Below are 22,874 nucleotides of genomic sequence, written 5' to 3' on the forward strand. Positions count from 1 at the left end.
TCTGTGCGCATGTGTCTGTGCGCGTGTGTCCGCGCGTGTGTCCGTCCATGTGTGTGCTTGCGTGTGTCCGCCCGTCCGTGTGTCCGTGGAGTCAGGCTACGAGGAGGCAGCTGCACGCCTCAAGCAGCTTGAGATTGAGAACAGTCCAGCGCGCCCGGCCCGCAACCCACTCGACATTAACGTCAACAACCTGGCGGTACTGCTGTCAACCCTTCCCCACCTCCCAGCCTCCGGCAATAATCTTACCAAACCAGTCGTGCTCCACCAGCCTAATGGAATATGCAAATGTCTTGTCAGAGCATTCGGAAAGTATTGCGTGCCGTTTGTCCTACACATCCCACTGTACCGCTGCGGTATGAGTGGTCTCATACGCGAGTGGATCGAGGACGCGTGTGACGCCAGGTCGCACCGAGTTAAACCATGGCCCGGAGGCACTTGGCCTCCAGTTGAGATCTGAACAGAAAGCATTTTGACCCACAAATACCAGCCACTACTCATTCCATCATTAGCCATCTCGTGCTATCAGGATGTTGTTTTTGCATGGTGGAGAAGTTATGAATGGAAGCCAACTTTAGATCTCTCAGTACATGTGTAGTGACATTGAATTAGTCACTGTGGCGCGTGGCGCTGGGAGATTGGTAGACAATTGGATTGTGGGTAGCAGCGCATTATACCATGTAGACGTGTGGGTGAGGCACGGAGCCTTCTGGGGGATCCAGAGGGGTGTGGGGCCGAGGGCGGAGCCTGGCCACGCTGGGGAGGATTAAAGGCGAGCTCCGACTCACAGTCGGGGCTGCTGCCATCTGGAGTGGAACTCGTCATGCCGTCGTCATTGCGATCTTCGCCCTATTCAAGCTGTGGGTCTGGCAGCATGTTGGCTGTCCTGACTCAGTATGTAGTTATCCCCTATGGCTGTGAAGGCTGGAATAAACAAGAGAGAGTGCCTCCTACTCGTGTCTCTAAATTAGTACACTACACATGTAAATCAAAATTGGAGGGAAAACAAAAACACCTTATGTAACATCAATGATTCATGTTTTTTTTTTCTTGTTAATTAACATAAAGGAAAATACCTGAAAAGTTATTCATTTATAAGTCTTCACCTCTGCTAACTGAGACCTTTACCATGCATTAATTTATGGTGGGCAAAGTAAAATGTTTGTTGTTGCACACTATACATGTACTGAATTGTGCGTGCGAAAATGTATTGCGTTAAATTTATATACAGCACATTGTATGGACTGTAAGCAGTCATTCCCCTGTAGCCACCCCTGGCTCTGCAATACATTTCAATATTTAAATAGAAACGTTTCTTGAATGAACTTGCAACTCACATTTTCTGACAATTCGCGTGAATTGCAAAGGGGTCATGAATCATAAAATACCAAAGGTAACATATTCATGAATGTATTGCAAAGATTTTGCACCATAGTGGTGTTTGATGGACATGTCTCTGGATTCCCATACAGGTGGATAAGGTGAAGTTAAAAGAAAAGACTTTGAACACCTTCCCAGCAGCCTCGGGCTCTCCCTCTATTCCTCTGTCCAACCTCAACCCAATCTCGTCGGTGACCATTGGTGCCTCAACCAACCAAGGCACCATCCAGGCCGCCTCCTCCGACACTTGGCACGAAGACGGCTCGCGCACGGTGCAGCCCAATCCCTCCAGTCCCATCCCTTCGCACGCCTTCAGCTCTCTGCTCTGTTCGCCGGCGGGAGCCTGGCCTCCCCCTGGCCTCTTCATTGCAAACCCAGGGGCGGGTGCACCCTGCCTCTCTCTGGACCCGTCGCTCAAGAGCAACATCCTGAAAGCGCAGGTGGAGGCCGTGCTGCGTGAGAGTGGCAAGGTGCGGTGGCATGTGACCACGTGGGTTCACAATCTTCACACTTCTTAAGTCTGCAGCAGTGTGCACAATAGACGCAGTGGTGGTGCACACCTGTAAGCCAGAATTTTCTGTCGAACTTAGACGCCATAAAGCAAGGGGATGGGCCTTGCCTATATAATCGACAGTTGACCAGAATTGATTCAGGCAAGCCTGACTCTGCTGATGAGACGGTGTATTTCGAAACCAGTTCAGGGTTTGCTTGTATTGAAACATTGCTGCTGAAAGTCTGCATTCTCATCCATGGCTTGTGTAAGAAATACTTTAGAAAAATGACATGGACTGACAGATATTTTAAGAAGACATTGGTTATTATTTTGTTATTCTGAAGAAGGGATTGCTAGACTGACAAGCCACTTTGTTGAGCTGTCATTGGTGACCAGGTCACTTCTGGAAAATAGCTTAATAGCTCAGTCGGCTTTACCTGATAAGATACAATAGTTTAGTTGTATTCATATGTTTCTACAGTGATTCATTAACCTTTTCTATACTTTGCACTCCTATCGTGTTTTTGTACTCTTTGTTGTTGTAACGTTCTGACCCGCTCCAACTGGACATCTGTCAAAAATACCTTTATAGCTCATCGGATTCCTCCAGTCTAAATAAATATTCTTATTCTGTCTTCTTGTGCCTCGACATACATCTTGAGTGGTATGAGTTGGCCAGTAGATGGCAGTACAGCAAAGGTTGTTGATCTATTCTCATACACGGAGTCGCCAGGTACTACTGACAGATTTAAATTCTTAGGTTTTTTCGGTAAGTCACGTAGGTAAAAAATTAAAATTAATAAAAGTAAAATAAAAATAATATAATAAAATATTTTATTATATTATTTTATTATATTATTTTATTTTACTTTTATTAATTTGAATTTTTTTCCTACGTGACTTTACCGAAAAAACCTAAGAATATGAATCCTTGCAGTCACGAAAGCTTCAAATCTAGAATTGACTGATTTAACCTCGTGTGTAATAGCCCTCGTTGGGAAAGTGACCAAACATCATGATCACAACTCTCTCGGGGAAAATACAGTTTCATATTCAGCAAAGCTCTTCTCTGTATGACTAAAAGCTTAATTTCTGTGGTATCACAACATAGCTTATACATATGTATCATCGTAATAGCATAAGTGACAATGGTCATGGTTTAGTGCCTGTTTAGTTATTTGTTTATTGCCTTTCAGGTCACGCAGGATGATATGAATATTTCACGTCGGAGCACGCATGACCAAGGGGAAGCGTTCCGGTGAGATGCACACGGGAGGCTACAGAGGGCAGCCACCTCTTGCTTGTCTACACATTTCTGATTCGTTCATTACCCATTCATCACTCGGAGGCACTGTGGAGTTATGGTTAGTACACTGTGTGCGTAATTAATGTATCTATACATTTATACTGTGGGAAAAAAAACTATTGTGATTCATTCCGTTTGAGTGATTGTGCATTTATCAGTGCAGTTTTTTATTCTTGCGTGTGCCGATATGTTCAGGAGCTAAATGCCAATGTCTGCTAGCCACGAGAGGTCTTCAGGAGAGATTTTGTGTAGTCTTTATACTCCTGCATTGCAGGAGCGTAGACTGCAGTGGTTTACTGTTTAGATTGCATGGCCACAGTCGCACTGTGGATTGTCTTTAAAACTCCACAAATCAAGGAGATGTACGCATTCACCTGTTGGTTTTCTGATGCGGTCGATGGCAACAGCATTGTCTTCGAGGAATCTCAAAGCCAGGAAGAGCGATGTTTGGGTCTAGAATTAGGTGTTTATTCTGGATGTCCATGTGCTTCCACTCTGTTTACTAGTGTTCTTCTGGATCATTTATAAATATGACATGCATGCAAGCATATACAGTTTTATACATATCGATATACTTTTGTAACTTCACATGTATCCAGTAATGGCAGAGTTTAAGGTAATTCGTATTGTCCAACTCGAGTTGTCTGCGTGCTCTTTCAGCCGTCTAGGTCCAGCACACAGCAGCCTGCCTGTAACGGGCGCACGAGACACGGAGGAGTCTGGCCACGGCGTTCGAAAGAGCAAATTCCCAAGCCAGCATATCACGTAAGAGTCCCATTTGTTTTCTGTTTCTTTACTCAGTGCAATTCTAAACGACTTAAAATTCGATAGATTATATTGAGGACTAAGTTTGTAAATTAGCCCCACTTTTTATTTATCTAAAAAGGCATTGAAGAGGAAAACATTGAACAAATAAACTGTAGGAATACACCCAATGTGATCTGCTTGTGGTAAGAATTAATTACATGTTAAACATTGATGCTCTGTCTGGCATGCCTACAAACAACATGCATTATATTATATTTAAACGAGACAAGCAACTGCCTCCCATCATCCACGTGTGTTAAATGTATTCATACTTGAGGCTTGCCCTTGTAGAGCTGGGATTTGGATGAGCACCATCTAAATCAGTTTGAGTCGTGTGACTTTGTTTTAATGTGTAAAGTTATATCTCATCACTGCTGCTGTGCTTGAAACTGATACCTGCGGTCTTATTTAAGTTAAAGGAATGGATTACATTGCATGGTGGGGCATCCACGCTGTGCATGACCACATGTTTTTATCGGCTCTGTCTGGGCTCTCCCCTGGCACGTGATCCCAGCGATGAGACCTGTGATGGGACAAGCCAACTGCCTGTCCCCAATGGAGGCAGCGGCTGCATCAACCTGGCAGACCAGCCGATCATCACCAGCACCCCGGCAAAACCGCTGGTACAGAACGTGCCCAAGAATGTGTATTATGAATCTGTTTACTCTCACTGCTGCCTTAAACCGGCTTTCATAATTTATTAACGGCTGGATGAGTTACTGTTTGAGCATGACAGCACAATCCTCTTGCAATCCCGGGAGGGTGAGTTGTCGCAAACCCATAATACATTTGCATTAATAAAATATGATTTTTGAGAGGTCAATAGTAGTTACCTTATGGAGTGACTGACCCATGCCATATGGAATTCCCACCACTGGTTCATCGACCTATTTGGGAATGAGCACTAACTAATTGCTATTTGAGTGGGGACAACACCGGCGTTTACATCAGTAATTAGAGTTGTAATCCAAAAGAGATAAGAATGGGGGAGGGGGGGGGTGTTGGAGTACATTTGCTTATTCCTAAATTTTCCATCTTCCAGCCCAGCTTCCTAAACCCCAGGCTCCTGGGCTCGGCAGTGGAGACACTCGTGGATGTGAGCGACACTACACCTCTGGTGCGTCTGCAGATACATGTATACGCTTGCCCATGTGCGTGGGTGGTGTGTCCCCTAAGTTATCTCTCGGCATGTTAACGCTTTCCCATTCAGTTTTTGTTCCGTTAAAGTACATGTCATTTGTTCCGATGACATGTACTCTTATCGGTACTGAGGCTCCTTCAAGGCCATGTGGGAGGGCGTGTGGCACAGTTTGGCACCAGCGATCACAGTGTGCGGTCGTGTCGCTACAGTTCTCTGTGGTGAGTACGATGTCTTTAAAAACAATGGCGCTATGCCTCTCTAAATACATTTAGTGCTAACTGCTTGCTGCGTTCCGAGCTTTAGGGGTGAATGGGACCCACCCTGCAACTTGCAGACATCTCAGAATAGGAAAGCGTTAATAGCCGCCACCAATAATCTTGTCGCATGTATCTCGAGGGCGTATTTAACTGTAGATAGGGCAATATATTTCCCTTTTAGAAGAGCGACTTTGTGGTCACAGTACTGTTTGCGTGGCACACTTAAAATTTGATCACGTGAGATTGCAGCCTAAATCTATTGCAAGTGGTAATTGCTTACAAACAAGTTTATTGCTAGTGATCCTAATCAATGATAATGAATGTACAGCAATTAGACCTGATATCGTATTTTTGTTTTCAAGAGTGCATGATTTGAAACTGTAAACCAGGGCCATCAATAAGGGGAAGTGGCAATTTATTGGAACAACGTGGATATTAGTCACATTCAAGTTAAAATTGCTGCTGGAAATTAATACATTTCCATGAGTGTGCATGTGCATAGCCTTATTGTGGGCTGCATCTTCTTGGTGTGTACGCATATATGTTGATTGCAATAGCTGAGTTAACACTCTTGAGCCCTGTGAAGAGTGAGTTATTCATGAGGAAGCAATGCGATTTGGTCTCCTGGTGCTGAAAAAGCATGTGCATGTCTGATTCATCAATGTCCATTTGACAGCATCCAGAGTCCAGATGGTCTGTACACATTGCACACCACGTTCTGTTTGCTATGCAGGCAATGGCGGAGCCAGGATTTTCAGGTAGTGGGGGGCAACCCCTCCAGCAATGAAAAATGATAGGAGTTGTTAGTGAGTAAGGACTTGTCCCTTGCTTTTTATTCAACGCTTGTGCGGCGATGGCGCAGCCATCGATCGAGGGTCGAATTCAAACCGTGTGTGGTCAGCATCGTGCTCGCTGAAGGTGTTTGCCTTCAGGGATATCGTGAACTGTATACGCAACTGCGCACAATTCTGTGAGTCACTTATATCTGCATTGCCGTTACTTATTGTCAATTATGGACTCAGACTATTGTCATATCATCTCATAGAGTCTCTAGCACATAATAATATGCTAAACAGTGGCAGTGGGGGTCGAAAAATGCCGATTTATTACTAATAAACCCCAATGATCCGATCGAAATCCCTGATTTCGATCGGATCATTGGGAGGGCACGTGCACCCATTTAATTTCCGTTAGATAACTTGCTCGTTTATAATTTGTTAATTTTAGTAAAGTACTGTGACTTAAGAGATATATGAACTCTCTCGTGTTAAGTTTGTGCTTGTGACCGCATGTCCCAATTCTTTTACCCACCACCCGTCTTGTGGCTGTAAGAGGAATTCACATGTTTATTTTGCGCAATACAACTTATGAAATCCACAAAATGTTTACCAATTTCCCTGCAGGTCAATAAACAAGGTCACAAGTGTGCATTGTGCAATGAGAGGGAAGACGGTCGTTACTTTGCAGATCCGAGCTCAGAAATTGGGGAGGTGGTGGGGGGGGAAGTAGCAAATTGGGAATGGGAAAAGTGAGAGCGAGTTAGTTACAAGATAAACAGCTCGTGTTTTTCACTTTAATATCAGTGTTTTCATTTTCAGATTCCTGACGTGCCCAGCAACCTCGTGAAATACCTGACTCCTCATGCAACAGTGGGCGCTCCAGTTAAACCACCCAATATATAATTGTTTTGATTGTTTACTTCATATTTATTTGAAAAACATACACAAATCACAGCCTTGTTTTGCTGCTTCAAACGATTAAAAAGTAAAAATATTGACCAAAGCTCACATGACTAAAAAGATTTATAAATGGTTGGATCATTTATCTATATATACTTATTTCTATTAACCCCTCCATTTGTGAAAGCTTGGATAAATGCATCAGGTTCCACTACATCAAATTTCCACTGAATCTAATGCCTTTTCATGGTCTATTAAAAGCTAGGCATTAATGTATTTGAAAGGCATTTGCCCTTCAGAAAATTTGATTTATAGTATGTATGTGGTTAATGGTCAAAAACCTTTCCTAAAAACACTTTTTTTGATTGGTTGAGGGGGTGGGGGTATGAGGTGGATGATCTTAGCCGTGGCTGAGAATCAAACTTACGTAGTTGAGTTCATCGCACTGTATGTAAATCACTTCCCTGTATTTTAACTAAGTACAGTAAAACCTTGGATTGCGAGCATAATTCGTTCCGGAAACGTGTTTGTAATCCAAAGCACTCGTATATCAAAGCACTCGTATATCAGTTGTGATCACGTGACGCTCGGCAGACAAAACGTATACACGTACTACTCGTATTGCAAGACCTCGCTCGTTTATCAAATTCATATTTATTTAAAAAATGTGCTCGTCTTGCAAAATACTCGCAGACCAAGTTACTCGCAATCCAAGGTTTTACTGTATATACATTTCAGAAAATCAATGTCAATAATTCCTTCAATAATGGCAGTAGAGTATATCACATGAAAATATCAATATAAATTTCCTCTGATCAGGTAATTAAAGTACCCAGGATTTTGAGACATCTCACAAATTTTACTTAGATCTATAATTAGACCCTGGTGCTGAGTGCGCTATTGAACCACCTCAACCTCCCTTTCCAAAGCCTGAAGCTCGCTGCAATTGTGTGTTCATTCAGGTGAAGCGTGCCGAGGATAGTGTGCCGCTGACTGCATGCAAGCCGGGCATGCGGAGCGCCTTGCTGCTCGAGACAAGTTTTGGCCCTGTCACGAGGAGCATCCCGGCGATGCTCGGGAAAGACCCTGTCCATGAACTCCCTCCCAGGTCACCCGCATCACCATGATTATCACCGTTAGTGTCAGTGGCGTTCTCATCACCAACATCGGCAGTACCTTCACAATCATCCCGATCATCATCATTGTAATGATCAACAGCAGCAGCAGCCACCTCATCATCATTATCATCATCACCAGCAGCAGTATATTCATGATGGTCTTCCACATCATCACTGGTTATTAACATCAGCAGCCGCCACATCATCATTGGCATGATCATTATCATACGGCATCATTCATGTCATTACCACCATCGTCACTGACAGCGTGGCCATGCATTTTCCTCAGTGATGCAACGATTTTATTGGTTAAAGTTGATTCTTAAGCTCATGATACACACATTGAATGGTGCATATGAGAACCGATTATGTGCAATGTATACAATGTATATGCTAATGTTGCATGTAGACTAATTGAGTGGACAAAACTGTACAAACAAGATTTAAAAAATTATAGAATAAAAAGGGATTGTCATAACGAGACAAGGGAATAATCAATTATTATATTTAACCACAACACCACATTTTGGCAAGTCTTCAAATCGCAGGTGTTGACCGATATTATCAGTGACATTGTGTTTTAACCGATTGACGTGGCTGGTTACTGCTTTTTGTCGAGGTTTGTGGTTCAAGCTCGACAGCCACCGTCGTTAATGCAGGGGGTGTATCAACCATGAGCCATCTGCTTCACAATGGATGTTAAATATCCAAATTACGTTATTTGAAATAAAGTAGGTCAGGTGTGCTGGCGTCATGGTTACATTTGCTGGATTTTTTAAATTAACTGCTAATTAGTAACATGGGCAAATCACGTAGAACCATTACCCACTACTGGCAGACTACCTGTCTGTGAAACTTAGCACCTTCATGATAGCCTTGTGCTATGATCGTGGCACAAATGCCAAATGTACTAATTATTTATTTTAACTCCTAAAGAGCTGCCCGCTTGTAGTGAAGGCACATCTCCAATTAGCACGGTTGGCTATGTACGGTGTGAAATAAGTTCAGCATACATAATTCTAGATTTGAAGCTTTCGTGACTGCAAGGATTCATATTATTAGGTTTTTTCGGTAAAGTCACGTAGGTAAAACATTAAAATTAATGAAAGTAAAATAAAATAAAATCACGACGTTTCGGAGGCAACACAAGCTTCCGTCTTTAGGTGGAACCGTCACAGCCACGACAGCTGTATCAAGTAAATGAGAGATTACAAGAGCTACCACTCCGTATATATAATGGTTGGAGAGGGGAAGGGCCAAGTACGGCACACTTTTTATTAATATGGTAAGGTGAGGCTTAAGACTAAGAATAGACTGAATAACAAAAGGCTGAGCCTTTGTTATGGAGAGGTACGGTTTGTGACTAAGCCTGGCCTACGTAACAATAGTGTGAAAAAAGAAACAACTAAACATGGTAAAACAAGCCTGGCTGTCTATCAATAACCTGTAATAGTTGATTACTCAGTTGGAAAGATGTGATTAACCATGCAAAAAAGATTTAACTACGCTTATTTGGACCATCTTATTTGACAGACAACTTTATAGAAAAAACCTAAGAATATCAGCATACATACTTGACATATGTGTGGTTTTCACTGCAGGGTCTCTGAAGCCAGCAGTGGCCGGGACAGGCCTGGCTCTACCAGCACCAGGAGGCTGCTGACTACGGAACTGTGACATCGACGAGGCGGCGAAGACACGGACCCTTCACTTGGCGCATTGCTTGACGATAATTATGCCTTCCAAAAAGTGTTAGAAGTCTTTAAAATTAACTGTAAAAAAAAGACACGTTTTCTCCAGTCCTATGGGCGAGTGATAATTGCTTTTTTTTGGTGACGAAAACTGCTTCCACCTGCACAACGTGGATTGCTCTTAATTACCCAAACCTATTGCAATGCTCGGGTAAATTTTACTTGCTCATGATTCCATGGAAAAGCATTCATTTGTAGATCAAACTGTCCCGATTATTCTCTATTGGTGTCATCGTTTATTCGAACACCATTGTCTCAAGAGTTTTTTGTTTGTTATTCATCACTGCTCAATTGCGGGGCATATGTCGATGTTGCTGTTTGTTTGTGGTGTGTATCACATGAACAGCTGCACCAGGTCTGGGAGACTGAAGAAGTGATAGAGCCTTGTTGTATTGCCCAAGTGTGTATTCATGTTCTTAGGTTTTTTCGGTAAAGTCACGTAGGTAAAAACATTAAAAAGTAAAATAAAATAAAAATCACGACGTTCCGGAGGCAACACAAGCTTCCGTCTTCAGGTGGTACCGTCACAGCCACGACAGCTGTATCATTTACTTGCCTCAGTCCACCTTGACAAATAGCCCTCAAAAGGTCAATCTAAGAATGCCTGACATAATTACAGGTCGTGTTAAATGGTATTTTTGTTAGAAAATGTCATGCAGGTGAAGCTTGTGTTAATCGCCTGTAGTTCGTATTCTCTAAATATATGATTTTTGTTATTTAAGTAACATTCGAACATATAGAAGTATGTACCTGATGTCACTTATAGTGAGTTGCACTTGCAGCTTGTTTCTGACAGCTGCGTTTTGCGACATCTCCAGGTGTTTGGTTATGTGATTTAGCGCCTTATAAATGAAAGTTGTTGTGTTAGCAGAAGATGTGAAGAAGCACAAAACTGATTGAGCGTCATTCTTCGATTGGATTCATTCCTGAACTGAACTGTGGCGAATATGTTTGAAGCAATTTTTTCTCGAGTTCACAATCCTCGTGGCCATTGGCTGTAAATGCAGTAGGTTTTTGGGCTTTTCAGAGAAAGTTACTACCTTTTGAAGATTACTAATTTTAAATTACATGTCCACTTCAATTTTATTCAACTCTAAGTTTGAAACATTTCTAACTCCATTGATTGTATCTTTCCTAACCTGTCTTGTAATATAGTCTTTATAGCACACACATGTTTTTAGTCCAATGCACTTTTAGAAAATGTGATTTTATACGAAAATGTACCCTCGAAAAATCACTTATTTTATAAATGTCAAGTGTTATGTATTTCTAATGCACATTGTACCTATGGCTTGTGTACTATGTTAATCACAAGTTCAGTTTATCTACTGTAAAGCATAATTATTTTTTTTTATATATTGTATCACTAATTTCCACTGTAGTTGCTTTAAAAATGAATTATTAAATATTATGGTTCCAGATAAAGTGGGATTTAATGTTTTTTTCATTTGGCGAAGGAGAATTCGACTCAATTATATGCTCAGGCATTTTTTTAATAGTCAGTCACATAGGCAGAGGAAATACGGCCTTCAGCCTTGAACAAGGGCAGCACAGACAAGTGGGGGAAGGGAGTTCCAGACCATGGAGACAACAGAGGAAACTGAGTGACCTCCCACTGAGAAAAGGTTGACTGGAGGCATTGACAGAAAGCGTTGGTTACTTGACTGGAGAGTGTGTGGAGGGGAGTAGAGTGAGATGAGAGTGGAGAGGGAGGAGAGTTCATGGAGGGGAGTATAGTGAGATGAGAGGAGAGATAGGCAGGGTCCATGCAGAAAAGGAATGCAACCTTGATATTGATACAATATTGCAAAGGTAGCCAGCGGAGGCATTGTGCTATTAGGGTGATTGTGCTTACCTTATGGGTGTGTTCACAGCATTTTGCATCATATAGATTTTGGAAATGAGAAATTTGAGGATACCCTAAAGGAGTTCAAGTTTCACGTTTATTTTTGTTTAAACCAGGTGAGAAATCAAGTGATCAGGATCAGGATTTGCAAGAGTAACCTTGTGAATCAATCTGCCAGTAGGAGGCGATGCGTGCCATATATAATCCTAAATGAGTAATTTGCGGGTAATTTCAAATTTCCAAAATTTGGACCCTGCCACCGGCACAGAGCGCCCTAGTCTTGCAAAGGATGTCAATAGATCCTTAACGTCGACTGTTAGTATGTTGAACTTATTTCGCACTGTATGTAGCCAACTGTGCTAATTTGACTGTGAAGTAGACACCTCCAGCGATGATTGTGGCGCTGGGTTTCGAACTGTGAATCCCTGCAACAAGTGACTAACACGCGACCGCTAAGGCATGGAGTATTTCGGTTCTGCGAGACGTTTTAGCTGAAGGAAGTTAGTAACCATGTAAGATGAGAATGTGTCATGGCAGTATATGAGAGTGGACAGTGAGGTTGGGTTAATGGAGTAAATGGTGATGCAGAAGTGGAATTTTATCATCACAGAATAGATGGATGACATTAAAGCTGAAGATGATTTTGCCAAGTTAAAATATGTTGAGAAGAGCAGAAGGCTGATGATAGAGCTTGTGGGGCACCATAGCACAGGGGATTTATGAATGGGGAAGGCTGCCATTGACTTTTCTGTTTCATGGTATCTACCCAGGTTTATTGGTATTTTTAAGGCAAAAGGGAACTGAAATCCAAGTTTGATGAATATACGATGCAATATATGTGTAAAATTCACTGAAAATAGCAGTGTAGCTTTCAACTTTATATTAAACCCACAAATTGATTTAGTACGACTGTTCGAGAATGGGATTCAGTTCATATAGTTGTGAAAACATAGAAGTGTTTAAATGATACATTTTAATTAATTTCAGGAAGCAGTGAAATAGCACGTCGGATTAACATGTTTTTGGTAACAGTGTTTATGAAATGTTATTCACATGTTTTTAACCGAGCGTACAGCGGAGATTATTTTTTAAATCACTTGTATAAAATTGATCAATTACAATAAAAAAATCACGTCAGAATCGCTGATTAATGGTGCTCTATTAAAAAGCGTGGTATTAAATCATGGTAATTAAAATCAAAATCATAATCCCCCCTCAAAAGCCATTGTCAGATTCCCTCTGTTCCCGAGAGAATTCATCGAGGCCGAAGCCTCCCAATGCACCATCGTCGTCCCCGACGTCATCCCAAACGACATCGTGCTGCTTGAGGGAACGTGAGCATCCCATCCAGACGGCCGCCGTATCCCTCGGGTAGCCGGGCTTCGTGCGCCGCGAATGCGAATCGATGCGCCAGTAGCGCCCGTCCTTGAAGAAGAAGGAATGGCCATTGCGCCAGGTGAGCGCAGCGTCGGGGGACGAGGGCACGCCGTGCCACGTGGTTGCCATCTTCCTTGGGTACCCGGGCACGGCTCGCTCTTGAAATTCGTCCCAGCGCCAGTACTCGCCGCCCTGCAGGACATGCACAACATCATCGCCATGGTTTTTGTGCAGTGCACAATCCATGATGCATCACGTCTCCAAAGTGTTGTTATTATTTTGATTATGCTCATTTCCCCACGAAATCCTCACCGAATTGCAAGACACTTTTTGCATTTGGGGACGATATCGCTATGCGCAATCCAAATTGAATAATAATGCAGGTACATTTTTCAGCACTGGGATGTTTGGCCAGTACCAGTTAGATTGTGTTTTAGCTAAGGCAAGGTAACAGAACACAGAGGAACCCCATGTAGAACAGGGGGAGAACACAGACTTTACACAGAAAGGCACCAGAATCTTGCATTAAGGCACAATCATTAGCACTGCGCCACCCTGCCACCTTAATGTATGGCCTTGAATACACAAACACTGGCTGTGGTAAGCACTCATGTAACAAAACATCTAATGTATACACGGCTAGCATGAATTGTAAATTTAGCGTTAATTCATACACAAAGGCCTAAGCCTGAGAAAGTCCAGACAGCAGTTTAATTATATGAAATAGCATGGCCTTGTTTCTTCCCAGGCATGCCTCACAGACCTTAAACACGTAAATCCTGCCCCGAAAGATGAGGGCTGCATCGACATTGCTGGGAAGCCCAGTGCTGGACATCAACTTGGGATATCCAGGATCACTTGCAAAACCACGGTATCGCCAAAACTTGTTCCCTGCGTTGGGGAGAGACAAATCAATGTAACCAAAAATTATCAAATATTCACAGGCAGCCTGAACATAAGGGAAAGATGACTGTCATAGTTGTGCTTCTAGACAGTTTCTCACATATATTAACACATAGTAGTTTAACAAGCTAATATATTGAGCGTATATGATCTGCAGTGTATTTAATGCAGAGAGAGGCTATAGCAATGTTGAAGACTAGGCATGAGTCAATAGACAATATTAGAAGAAAACATTTTAATTTTGAGTGAGTTGTTTGGCTTATGCGCACTGTGAGAAGGTATTTACACACACCTACATGGACCAAGAGCAAAAGGAGGATAAATAAATGTACTGATAACATGAAATAATGGAGTCGTCTCAATGGAAAAAAAAATGCTTCAGACGATGATGGGAGACCAGGAAAACATGGAGATCTATGGCCACCAACGTCTTACCAAGTGACGGGACGGTCGAGTGAATATGAACTTTATTTTTCAAACATTTTAACACGTAGGCTTTCGCGACCAATATTATTCATAATATAGGGTTTTGGGTCAGATCGCGTTATTTATGTGTCGTAACCCTCCACCACCCGACACGGCCAAACAGTAAAAAATGTGTCACGTTTTCAAAGGACAAAATAATTCACTTCTTTAGCCCACCGGTGTGCTGAAGAGAGGATCAACAGCATTTTAAATTTGAGTAGCACGACGTTTCGCTGATAATTACAATCAGCTTCATCGGGCAAGAATGGTGAAGCTCTCCTGTTGCTTCCGTTCTTAAATAGAGCAGCCTCAGGGTGACGTCATCGTTAAATTTTTTCAAACATGATGGCGACGATGGTTCAATGCAAACCTGCAAAGAAGAAGGTGCGCCCGGTGCGCTTGGAGTGCGCGGCGGCGCTGAGTCCGGCGGGGAGGCCTGGCCACTGGCTGCTGGTCGCAACTGGGTAGCCCTGTTGCACGCCCGTGTCTGTCACGACCCAGCAGTATGCACCGCTGAACGCGTACGTCCTCTCATCCGGTCCTGTGCCAACGCAACCATGAGTGTTTTTTTAATTGGCATCAGAGGTCGCATACGGGTTTTGATTCCTTACCCGTACCCATACCCGGCCGCACCAGGGTCGCAAATGGGTACCCGTACCCGTACCCAGCCGTGTACGGGTACCCGTTCCCTACCCATACCCGTACCCTACCCGAAATGAGTGACAAACGGCTACTCACCAGTGACTCACGGCCTACCCATACCCGTACCAGGCCGCACCAGGGTCGCAAACGGCTACCCGTACCCAGCCGGGTACGGGTAGCCGGGTATCGGGTAGGGTACGGGTATCGGGTACCCGGTTGCGACCTCTGATTGGCATGCATGCGCTTCAGGTTATAGATAACGATCGACTCGGTGCCTCTCTGGGGAAAGCGAGACGATGTCTCTTGTCTGAGCTCCACAGTCACTTGTTTCACCATCTGGAATAACCATGGATATTAAACCTTTACAATGGCCTGTGGTCTCGTGACATTTAAAGGATTTGCATGTGTAGGATTTGCATGTAACTTTTCGTATATGTTTTACAGATAGAGTCAACTGTCAGAAAAGCTGTCATGGGTGTCTCCTCTTGCAGAAGCTTGAGCGGGTGGAATCGTGAGCCCAAGGGTGTGAAAGCAGCATAGGTGTCCTCCGAGGTAAACCTTTAAAGAGTGTTGTGGGCCATGTGATGTCTACACTCCATATGGATCTGCACCCATAATGCCCTACACCTGTCTCACCATCGATGCACGCTGTGGCTTTGGACTCGAACCTTATTGAGCAGGTTGGCAACTTCATATGTCTTGGGGTTATCCAAGACTCAGAATTGTCTTTCAAATGTCATCTGAAGTTGAAATCATAAAACGCTGATTTACATAAGAAAGTTCATTATTCTCTCATACCCATATTGCCTGTATATCTCATACAACTCCATCTTTGTATCTTGCCTACAACTTTCTCTTTTGCTATATCTCAGTCTCATCTCATTGCCACTTTTGTCTACATTTCTCTCATCTCACTCCATCTCGGTCTCTTGGCTATATCGTGATGTCATCTCACTCGGGGTTTAGAATTGAAAGGGGGCCCCCCCTCAAATAAATTCTACTCGTGGGCCCCCAATGGGCCAGCACCACTGCTGCACATACCCATGGTGATAGCGTCCAGCTGAGCAGTGCATGGGTCCGGGATGTCATGGGGAATCGGGCTTCTTGTAGGAGCTGGCTCCTTATCATTATCATAATCGCCACCATCCAACACTGATGTGCTGCGACCTGACCGATGAACATGTAAACACACATATACCGAAACCCAGATTAGCCTTGTCAGGACATCTTATCACATGGGCCACACCTGGTTCGTTGGCAACAGAAGGCTGTATTTTCACAATCTCTCTGCAACAAGTAAGCTTGCAGCAATGCTGGTGACTTGCTAAGAACCGATTTCATTCAAGATAGGATTCTACAAATGAGCAGTACACACGCAGTAGTTTTGCTAAACGAGGTTTACAACTCTTCCCTTCCTCTTTCATTTAATATACATCCAGTTGATTATCATGTCATAATCAACTCGATGTGAGAGTAATTAAAGACACGAGCTACATATTAATTTGCACATAGATTTGTGAAAATGCGCCCTTAGTGTCAAGTTATACACCAGGAATCACCACCACCACCACCACAACCACCACCTAAGAGAATAAGCATTGCACGATGGTCCGGTTTGGAACTATCTCACAATGCTATTCCCACCTCACACCTTCTGACCGCTCGGCTCCCTCGTCCGCCCTCCTTCCGTGTGGCATCCACTGTGCGCTCGAGCGCGGCAGCGGTGCGCGCTGCGCTACCCGGCGCGTAGCGGTGCCGGGGCGCTTGCCGAGTCGTGTACCGTAGAGGCTCTGTATGCCCGCGATGTCGTCCGCGTGCAGACGGAAATTGGGTCTGTATCCCATATAGAAGGGCGCCATGAGGGCCGCCTGCTCCTTGGAGTGCCCGAGGCCGAGCAGGTGGCCGAACTCGTGCGCCGCCACGATGTGCAGGTTCACTCCCTGCGCGGTGCCCTCGCTCCACTGCTCGTCCTCGTCAAAGTGTGCGCGGCCGTCCTCAGGGAAGTACGCGTGCGCAAGCACACGGCCTAGGCAGCAGCAGAGGAGGGGGGGGGGCGGTGGTTAGGGGTACATGGAGTGAGAACACGGTTTGAGGGGTGACATGGCTTTAGTGGTAGCACATTCGATGCTTTGTTGGAGCGGTTCACGGTTCGAATCCAGCGGTAGCCCGAAATCATTAAGGTGCGTGTATTAAAGATAACAATATACCGTGCAATCTGCTTTGCAAGAGTAGGTTATTGCGTGCCGCTGGCGCTAGGGTTCGAATTTTAAATATTTGAAAAAATATATGCTGATATTAGAGGCAACCAGGAATGGAACTCAGTTGGCTGGATTCGCTCCGACACACACACACAGTAAGCCGAAAAGACCAAAGAGGCAAATGCTATACAAGAAGTATCTGTTAAGTCCAGTATGGCCAGCACCATGCCTGATTAGCTTTGTGTTCTGAGTGAAAGTTTTTAGATACTCCATCAGGTCATCATGTATGAGTGAGCTATCCTATGTGAGGTTCACCACAGGGACAGACCACACTTGCCACTGATGTGTGTCGTGGGCCGGATTGGAACCCACGTTGCAGGGAGTGTGGCTCAATGCATGAACCGCTGTTCCACAACTCTGATGCTTGTATATAAGTTACACGCATGGCCATAGCCATTACCTTGCCAATGGTATTTAACAATTATGTGAAAGGAAATTATGCTGTACTTTTCATCATGTCATCAGGCAGATCGGTTTTTGTAAAAATATTCTTCATCAATCATATTTAACCTTCCTTTCAATGATTAGCTCTGGGTGCCTTTTAAGCAGACAGCAGTGAATTGGAGAGATTTAAATTAGCAGGAGGAATAAATGGATACGGGCTGTGTGTTTAAGAGCGTGACAGGGAGGTGAGTAATGAAAAGCTGATTATGCTAGTGGCCAATGCTGAGTGAATCCAAGGGCTGGTGACTCATGTGTTAGACATATCGACTTGAATAAGGGCCTGCGTAAAAGCACTGCCCGCCTCGCCGTTGGCAAATGAACACAGGGCAACGTTGGAATTATTTTGTTTTGCTACAGAATTACTCGCTTTCTTCCAAATGCACTCCGCTGCTTATGAGCAGATAAACATCAAGATACTGACGGAAATGTAACATTGTTTCCTTTTTGAGGACATTTTGGGGAGTATGTAGTTGACATTTTGAACAAAGAAAAGCTCTAAAATACGTAGAATGAGAACTGACTTCATGGTATACTGCTTTTCTGAAGTGGCGAAGAAACGTCGTGACTTATAACGGAGAATTGGGTTTAGCAGAGGATTATAATGCAAATGCCTCTTGTGTGCCCAGAATACCACGTTGTGAATTATTATACATGATGCAAATGATACAACCTTTACGAAACTGTTGCAACCATGATGCAACCATGAGCGGAACATCGGGAGGAAATTTCAAAATTCAAAACCTTGATGCCTTATAAAGGGGACATGATATTGGTAATGTCATCCTCACGACGACACAGTCACGGTGACTGGGAAAGTCACTGACCACAGCTGTGTTCTGAGCGCAGTTGATAAGCAGCCCTTTGCACCAGTGGCACCCAAGTATGTGAAAATGTTGCTCACTGCCAGACAAAACGCGGTGTAGGTGTAAGGTAGTTAAAGATAACGTTTATACCGAGTAATACAAACAGTTGGTCAACACTCGTCTCCTTTGGAGGCCATGGGCTAGTAATGGAAATGCCACATTCTCATGGTAGGGGCTTGTGCATTCATAGACTGATCACCGTTAACTGATCACAAATAGTTTATTTATTGATTTCACAGTGTAAGAATTACGGTAATGTTTGTCCATTAAAATACTGTGAAAATCGTTCACTTAACCTTTGCACCCACAAGAGGCGCTACCATTCACCACATTGTAAAAAAATACACTAAATCAAATTATGACTCGAAGTCACGACAATTCATCAAACTACTGGGGGTGGGTAGGGGAGGGGGTTGTTAGGCGAGTCATTTCACTGCTAATGCATGCACACATAAAGTGTAGCCATGAATGTGTCCAGAGTATCAACCATTTTCAGTTCAATGCTTAATGAAGGCCTTTCTATTTTGACACCACAACCCACAGTCATTTCCGGCTACAATTATCTCCCTCCAAAACGTGCACTTCTTTCATCACTCCATCGCCTTCTTGGTCACCCCTAGTTTGGCTACTGTCTATGTTGGCGTATATGCTATCAATAAGTCTAATTCGTCATAGTCTTAGTAATAAATAATGCATCTTTTTTTTTTATTCAAGCATTTCTCTTCCTATGTTTTTATGTCCATTATTGTTCTTCCATGAAAGCATTTCCAATTCCCCATGGCAAACTCAAACGTAACATTTTTATCCTGTGTCTGTTACATGTTATTATTTGCCCTATGCATGGATCGATGATATCCAACTTCAGAGAAAGCAATTGTATTCTTCATGAATTCAATGTTCCAAACGTACTTCATCTGGAAATGGACCTCATATTTCTTCCACCACTCTGGCTGAGCTCTATACTCAGGAGCTGTCCAAGATTCACCGAGTCCAAATGTATTCCCAGAAAAACAAAAGATTTGGATTATTTGTCATTCAAGACGTTAAAATGTGATCATGGATATTTTGAAATACTGTGTGACATTCACAATCCTGAATGTAATTGTTCATGCAGTATGAAGGATTTCATACCAATGTCGTCAGAAAACCCGGGACGTTTAAAATGTGTCTGTTTTTAGTCGCATCTCTGTTGTGCCAGCCCTGATTTCTAAGTGTGCGATACAGGCTTGCTGGTGGCCTCAGACAACGACATACAAACGCCCCAGTTATTTTGTGCAAATCATAAACAGTTCCATTACCGTACTGCTATAATGTATTACAAAAAGTTTTTCTGGCTGGCTGGCTGCCTGGCGAGTGGGCGGGAAAGCATGTGGCGGTGTTGACATCACCATATGTTCTCTACCCTACCTACAAGTCGTTTATATATTCAGTTTAACCCGTCCGCCTTCGCGACCAATATTATTCATAATAAAGGTTTTATGGGGTTGATCGCGTAAATGTGTCGTTAATCCAACTTCACGTGGCCTTAAAGTGCATCCAGCCGGGCACAGGCCGAATGACGGGGTTATTGGTATTGGTGGGGGTCATGAGAAGGGGCCGTGGCTCATGCTCACCCGGCCCATCGAAGGGCGCAAAGTCTCCGTGGTCCAAGCGGCTGAACTTGATGTGGATGTCGGCACTGTGCAAGTTCGGGGTCTCGTAGAACCGTAACGGAGTCACCCGGCTCCAGTCGCGGAAGGCGCGCGCGATTATCTTCTTCACCTCGTTCCCCTTCAGGTCCGGCGTCAGGTTCAGGAAGTAGTACGCGAGGGTCGTCTTTCGCCACCGGCCCCCTGAGACGAAACAAGAGGCGGTTGGTTGTCATTGTTATGATCACCACCACCATCATCATTGTCAGCGTGATCACCACCACCATCATCATTATTGTCATCGTGATGATCACCACCATCATCATCATTGGCAGCGTGATTATCACCACCACCATCATCATCATCATTGTCAGCGTGATTATCACCACCACCATCATTGTCAGCGTGATTATCACCACCATCATCATCATTGTCATCGTGATGATCACCACCATCATCATTGTCATCGTGATGATCACCACCATCATCATCATTGTCATCGTGATGTTCACCACCATCATCATCGTCAGCGTGATTATCACCACCATCATCATCATTGTCATCGTGATGATCACCACCATCATCATCATTGTCATTGTGATTATCACCACCATCATCATAATTGTCATCGTGATGATCACCACCACCACCATCGTCATCATTGTTACCGGTGGCCACGTCCTCGTTGTCGTGCTCATCATTGGCATCGCACCGCTGAAAGCAGCAGCCTTTTGTTCCACTCTCGTTGCACGAACGTAACGAGAAGTACATAAGCATTCCGCCAAAATCGTTAATCGTCATTACAGTAGTTAATCAGGTGCGATATCACAACGTTGTGCCGTACATTGTTCAATCATACACTTTTGCAACCAAAATGCAAGTCTGCGTGTCTGGTATACCACTATGCGTGTAACCGGATGACCTCTTCCTCCGGCTCACATCCCCATTCCACGCGAACGTGATGTCCCTGGGCGTGTCTCCCACCCCGCAGCGTGGCTGTGCCATCTTCGCCACGGTGTCCTCGTCCAGCAGGCCGGTTTCCCTGAGTCCTGCCATTTGCTGGAACTCACTGCGTGCAGGGCGACACGTCGAGGGCACAAGAGGCGAAAAAAAATACACTCGGCAGCAGGACGCCACTGCCCGCCACACGAACTGTTGATTCCCTGCTTTGGCAGTGGAGTACAATAAACAATTAAACACACATTTGTCAATAACACGGCCATCAAAGGGAAAATATATCACGCGTGACGTTTCAGTGAATGCCCATTCTTCATAGCGCAAGTGATTTATTCATTGTCTACCACTCTGTTAGCGCCTGGCCTTGCCCACGCCTGGTGGCTGAGGCACATGAGCTGTGCATGCCCACCTTTGCATCCAAATGCTGTCAGGAAATTGATTAATCGTGCATTCTTCACCGATCTCTAGCGGCCACGTCTGCTGTTTAGGGATGATGCATAGCCCACGCTGGGTCTCTGATTTGCAGCTCTGTGTATGGCAATTATGGCCATGCTCACTGTGTCATAGTTACTTCATAATGGAGATCATACATCACTTCCAGAGGTATGGACATTTAAGGCACTTGAAAAAAGACACGGCTCAAATACTGTATTCAAAAACCCACTCAGATTGGTCAGCAACTACCCTGACGACCTTTTGCAGGTCACTCTGCAGCCAGCATATAGTAAAAAATTATCTTCCGATTTTAGAGTTGTGCATATAACTACAGAAAAAAATACCACAGTACCTGATTGCTTTCTCCATTTCATTCTCGACTCTGATTCTTCCGTTCGATATGTAACCAAATTTCTGCAAGTATTCCTAAAATTCACACGCACATATAATATAGCAGCAACACACGCATACAAACAAATCAATGTCATAATTTTTTTTTTTACCCTTCTATCTGACCACAATACCTGCAGCCATAATGCAAAAAAACAGTGCACATTATCAGAGTTATGTTTTTTGTTTGCATTATGACTGCAGGTATTGTGGTCTATGTAAACATGACTCCTTGTAAAAAAAAAAGGTGTCAGTTTTGTTGCCAGATAGAAGGGTAAAAAAAACAATTATCATATTTTTACTGGCAAATGAGGTTCCAATGGTGTAAATCAATGTCAATTAAAAGTTGAAATATGTGGCGCATTCGTGTAATGGTGCAGGATGGGTGGCACCTACCATGGCCTGCTTGGCATCCGGGGTGCTGCTCGGAAGATCCTGAGACAACACGTTGATGATTACGCACGTGGCCATGCAGGCCAGAGCCCACATGCGAAGTGCTGCTTGGGACAACCCCTGCATCGTGCTTGCGATATAGGCTCAACTCGACGCTTGGCAGGCGCTCGCTTATTCGAGCATGTGCCCTTTTATATTACCGCGCGCTCCCAGCCACCCACCGCATCACACGTGACCCCCCCCCCCCCCTGGTAATCCTCAAAAACACCGCAGGCACATCGGCAGTTGGGCAACTGAAAATGACTCAGTTCCACATGTAACTGGTGGTTTATTATTACTGCAAG

General features: G+C 43.9%; 2 protein-coding genes across 4 annotated transcripts in view; one reads left to right on the forward strand and one right to left on the reverse strand.

The window, feature by feature from the left end:
• LOC144943065 (band 4.1-like protein 5) overlaps positions 1–10,567 on the forward strand; it is a 42,904-nt gene extending 32,337 nt beyond the window's left edge. For 2 of the 3 annotated variants that reach the window (XM_078870239.1, XM_078870233.1), the window contains exons 18-26: positions 96–196; positions 1,470–1,847; positions 3,067–3,128; positions 3,837–3,941; positions 4,498–4,606; positions 5,026–5,100; positions 6,980–7,030; positions 8,023–8,168; positions 9,780–10,567. In XM_078870239.1, the coding sequence (XP_078726365.1) occupies positions 96–196; positions 1,470–1,847; positions 3,067–3,128; positions 3,837–3,941; positions 4,498–4,606; positions 5,026–5,100; positions 6,980–7,030; positions 8,023–8,168; positions 9,780–9,855 (1,103 nt within the window). In that variant the 3' untranslated portion in view covers positions 9,856–10,567. The remainder of the gene's footprint in view (positions 1–95; positions 197–1,469; positions 1,848–3,066; positions 3,129–3,836; positions 3,942–4,497; positions 4,607–5,025; positions 5,101–6,979; positions 7,031–8,022; positions 8,169–9,779) is intronic. The other variant, XM_078870242.1, reaches the window with a different exon arrangement.
• A 2,199-nt stretch (positions 10,568–12,766) lies between these two features.
• Positions 12,767–22,713, reverse strand: LOC144943091 (matrix metalloproteinase-19-like). The gene is given in 10 exon segments (XM_078870252.1): positions 12,767–13,070; positions 13,072–13,344; positions 13,916–14,043; positions 14,891–15,061; positions 16,204–16,329; positions 16,943–17,188; positions 20,341–20,559; positions 21,255–21,424; positions 22,100–22,173; positions 22,534–22,713. Coding segments are annotated over 10 exon segments (1,623 nt in total). The 5' UTR covers positions 22,657–22,713; the 3' UTR covers positions 12,767–12,977.
• Positions 22,714–22,874: the final 161 nt, after the last annotated feature.

This window comes from Lampetra fluviatilis, chromosome 2 (assembly GCF_964198595.1).
Source record: "Lampetra fluviatilis chromosome 2, kcLamFluv1.1, whole genome shotgun sequence".
Lineage (NCBI taxonomy): Eukaryota > Metazoa > Chordata > Hyperoartia > Petromyzontiformes > Petromyzontidae > Lampetra > Lampetra fluviatilis.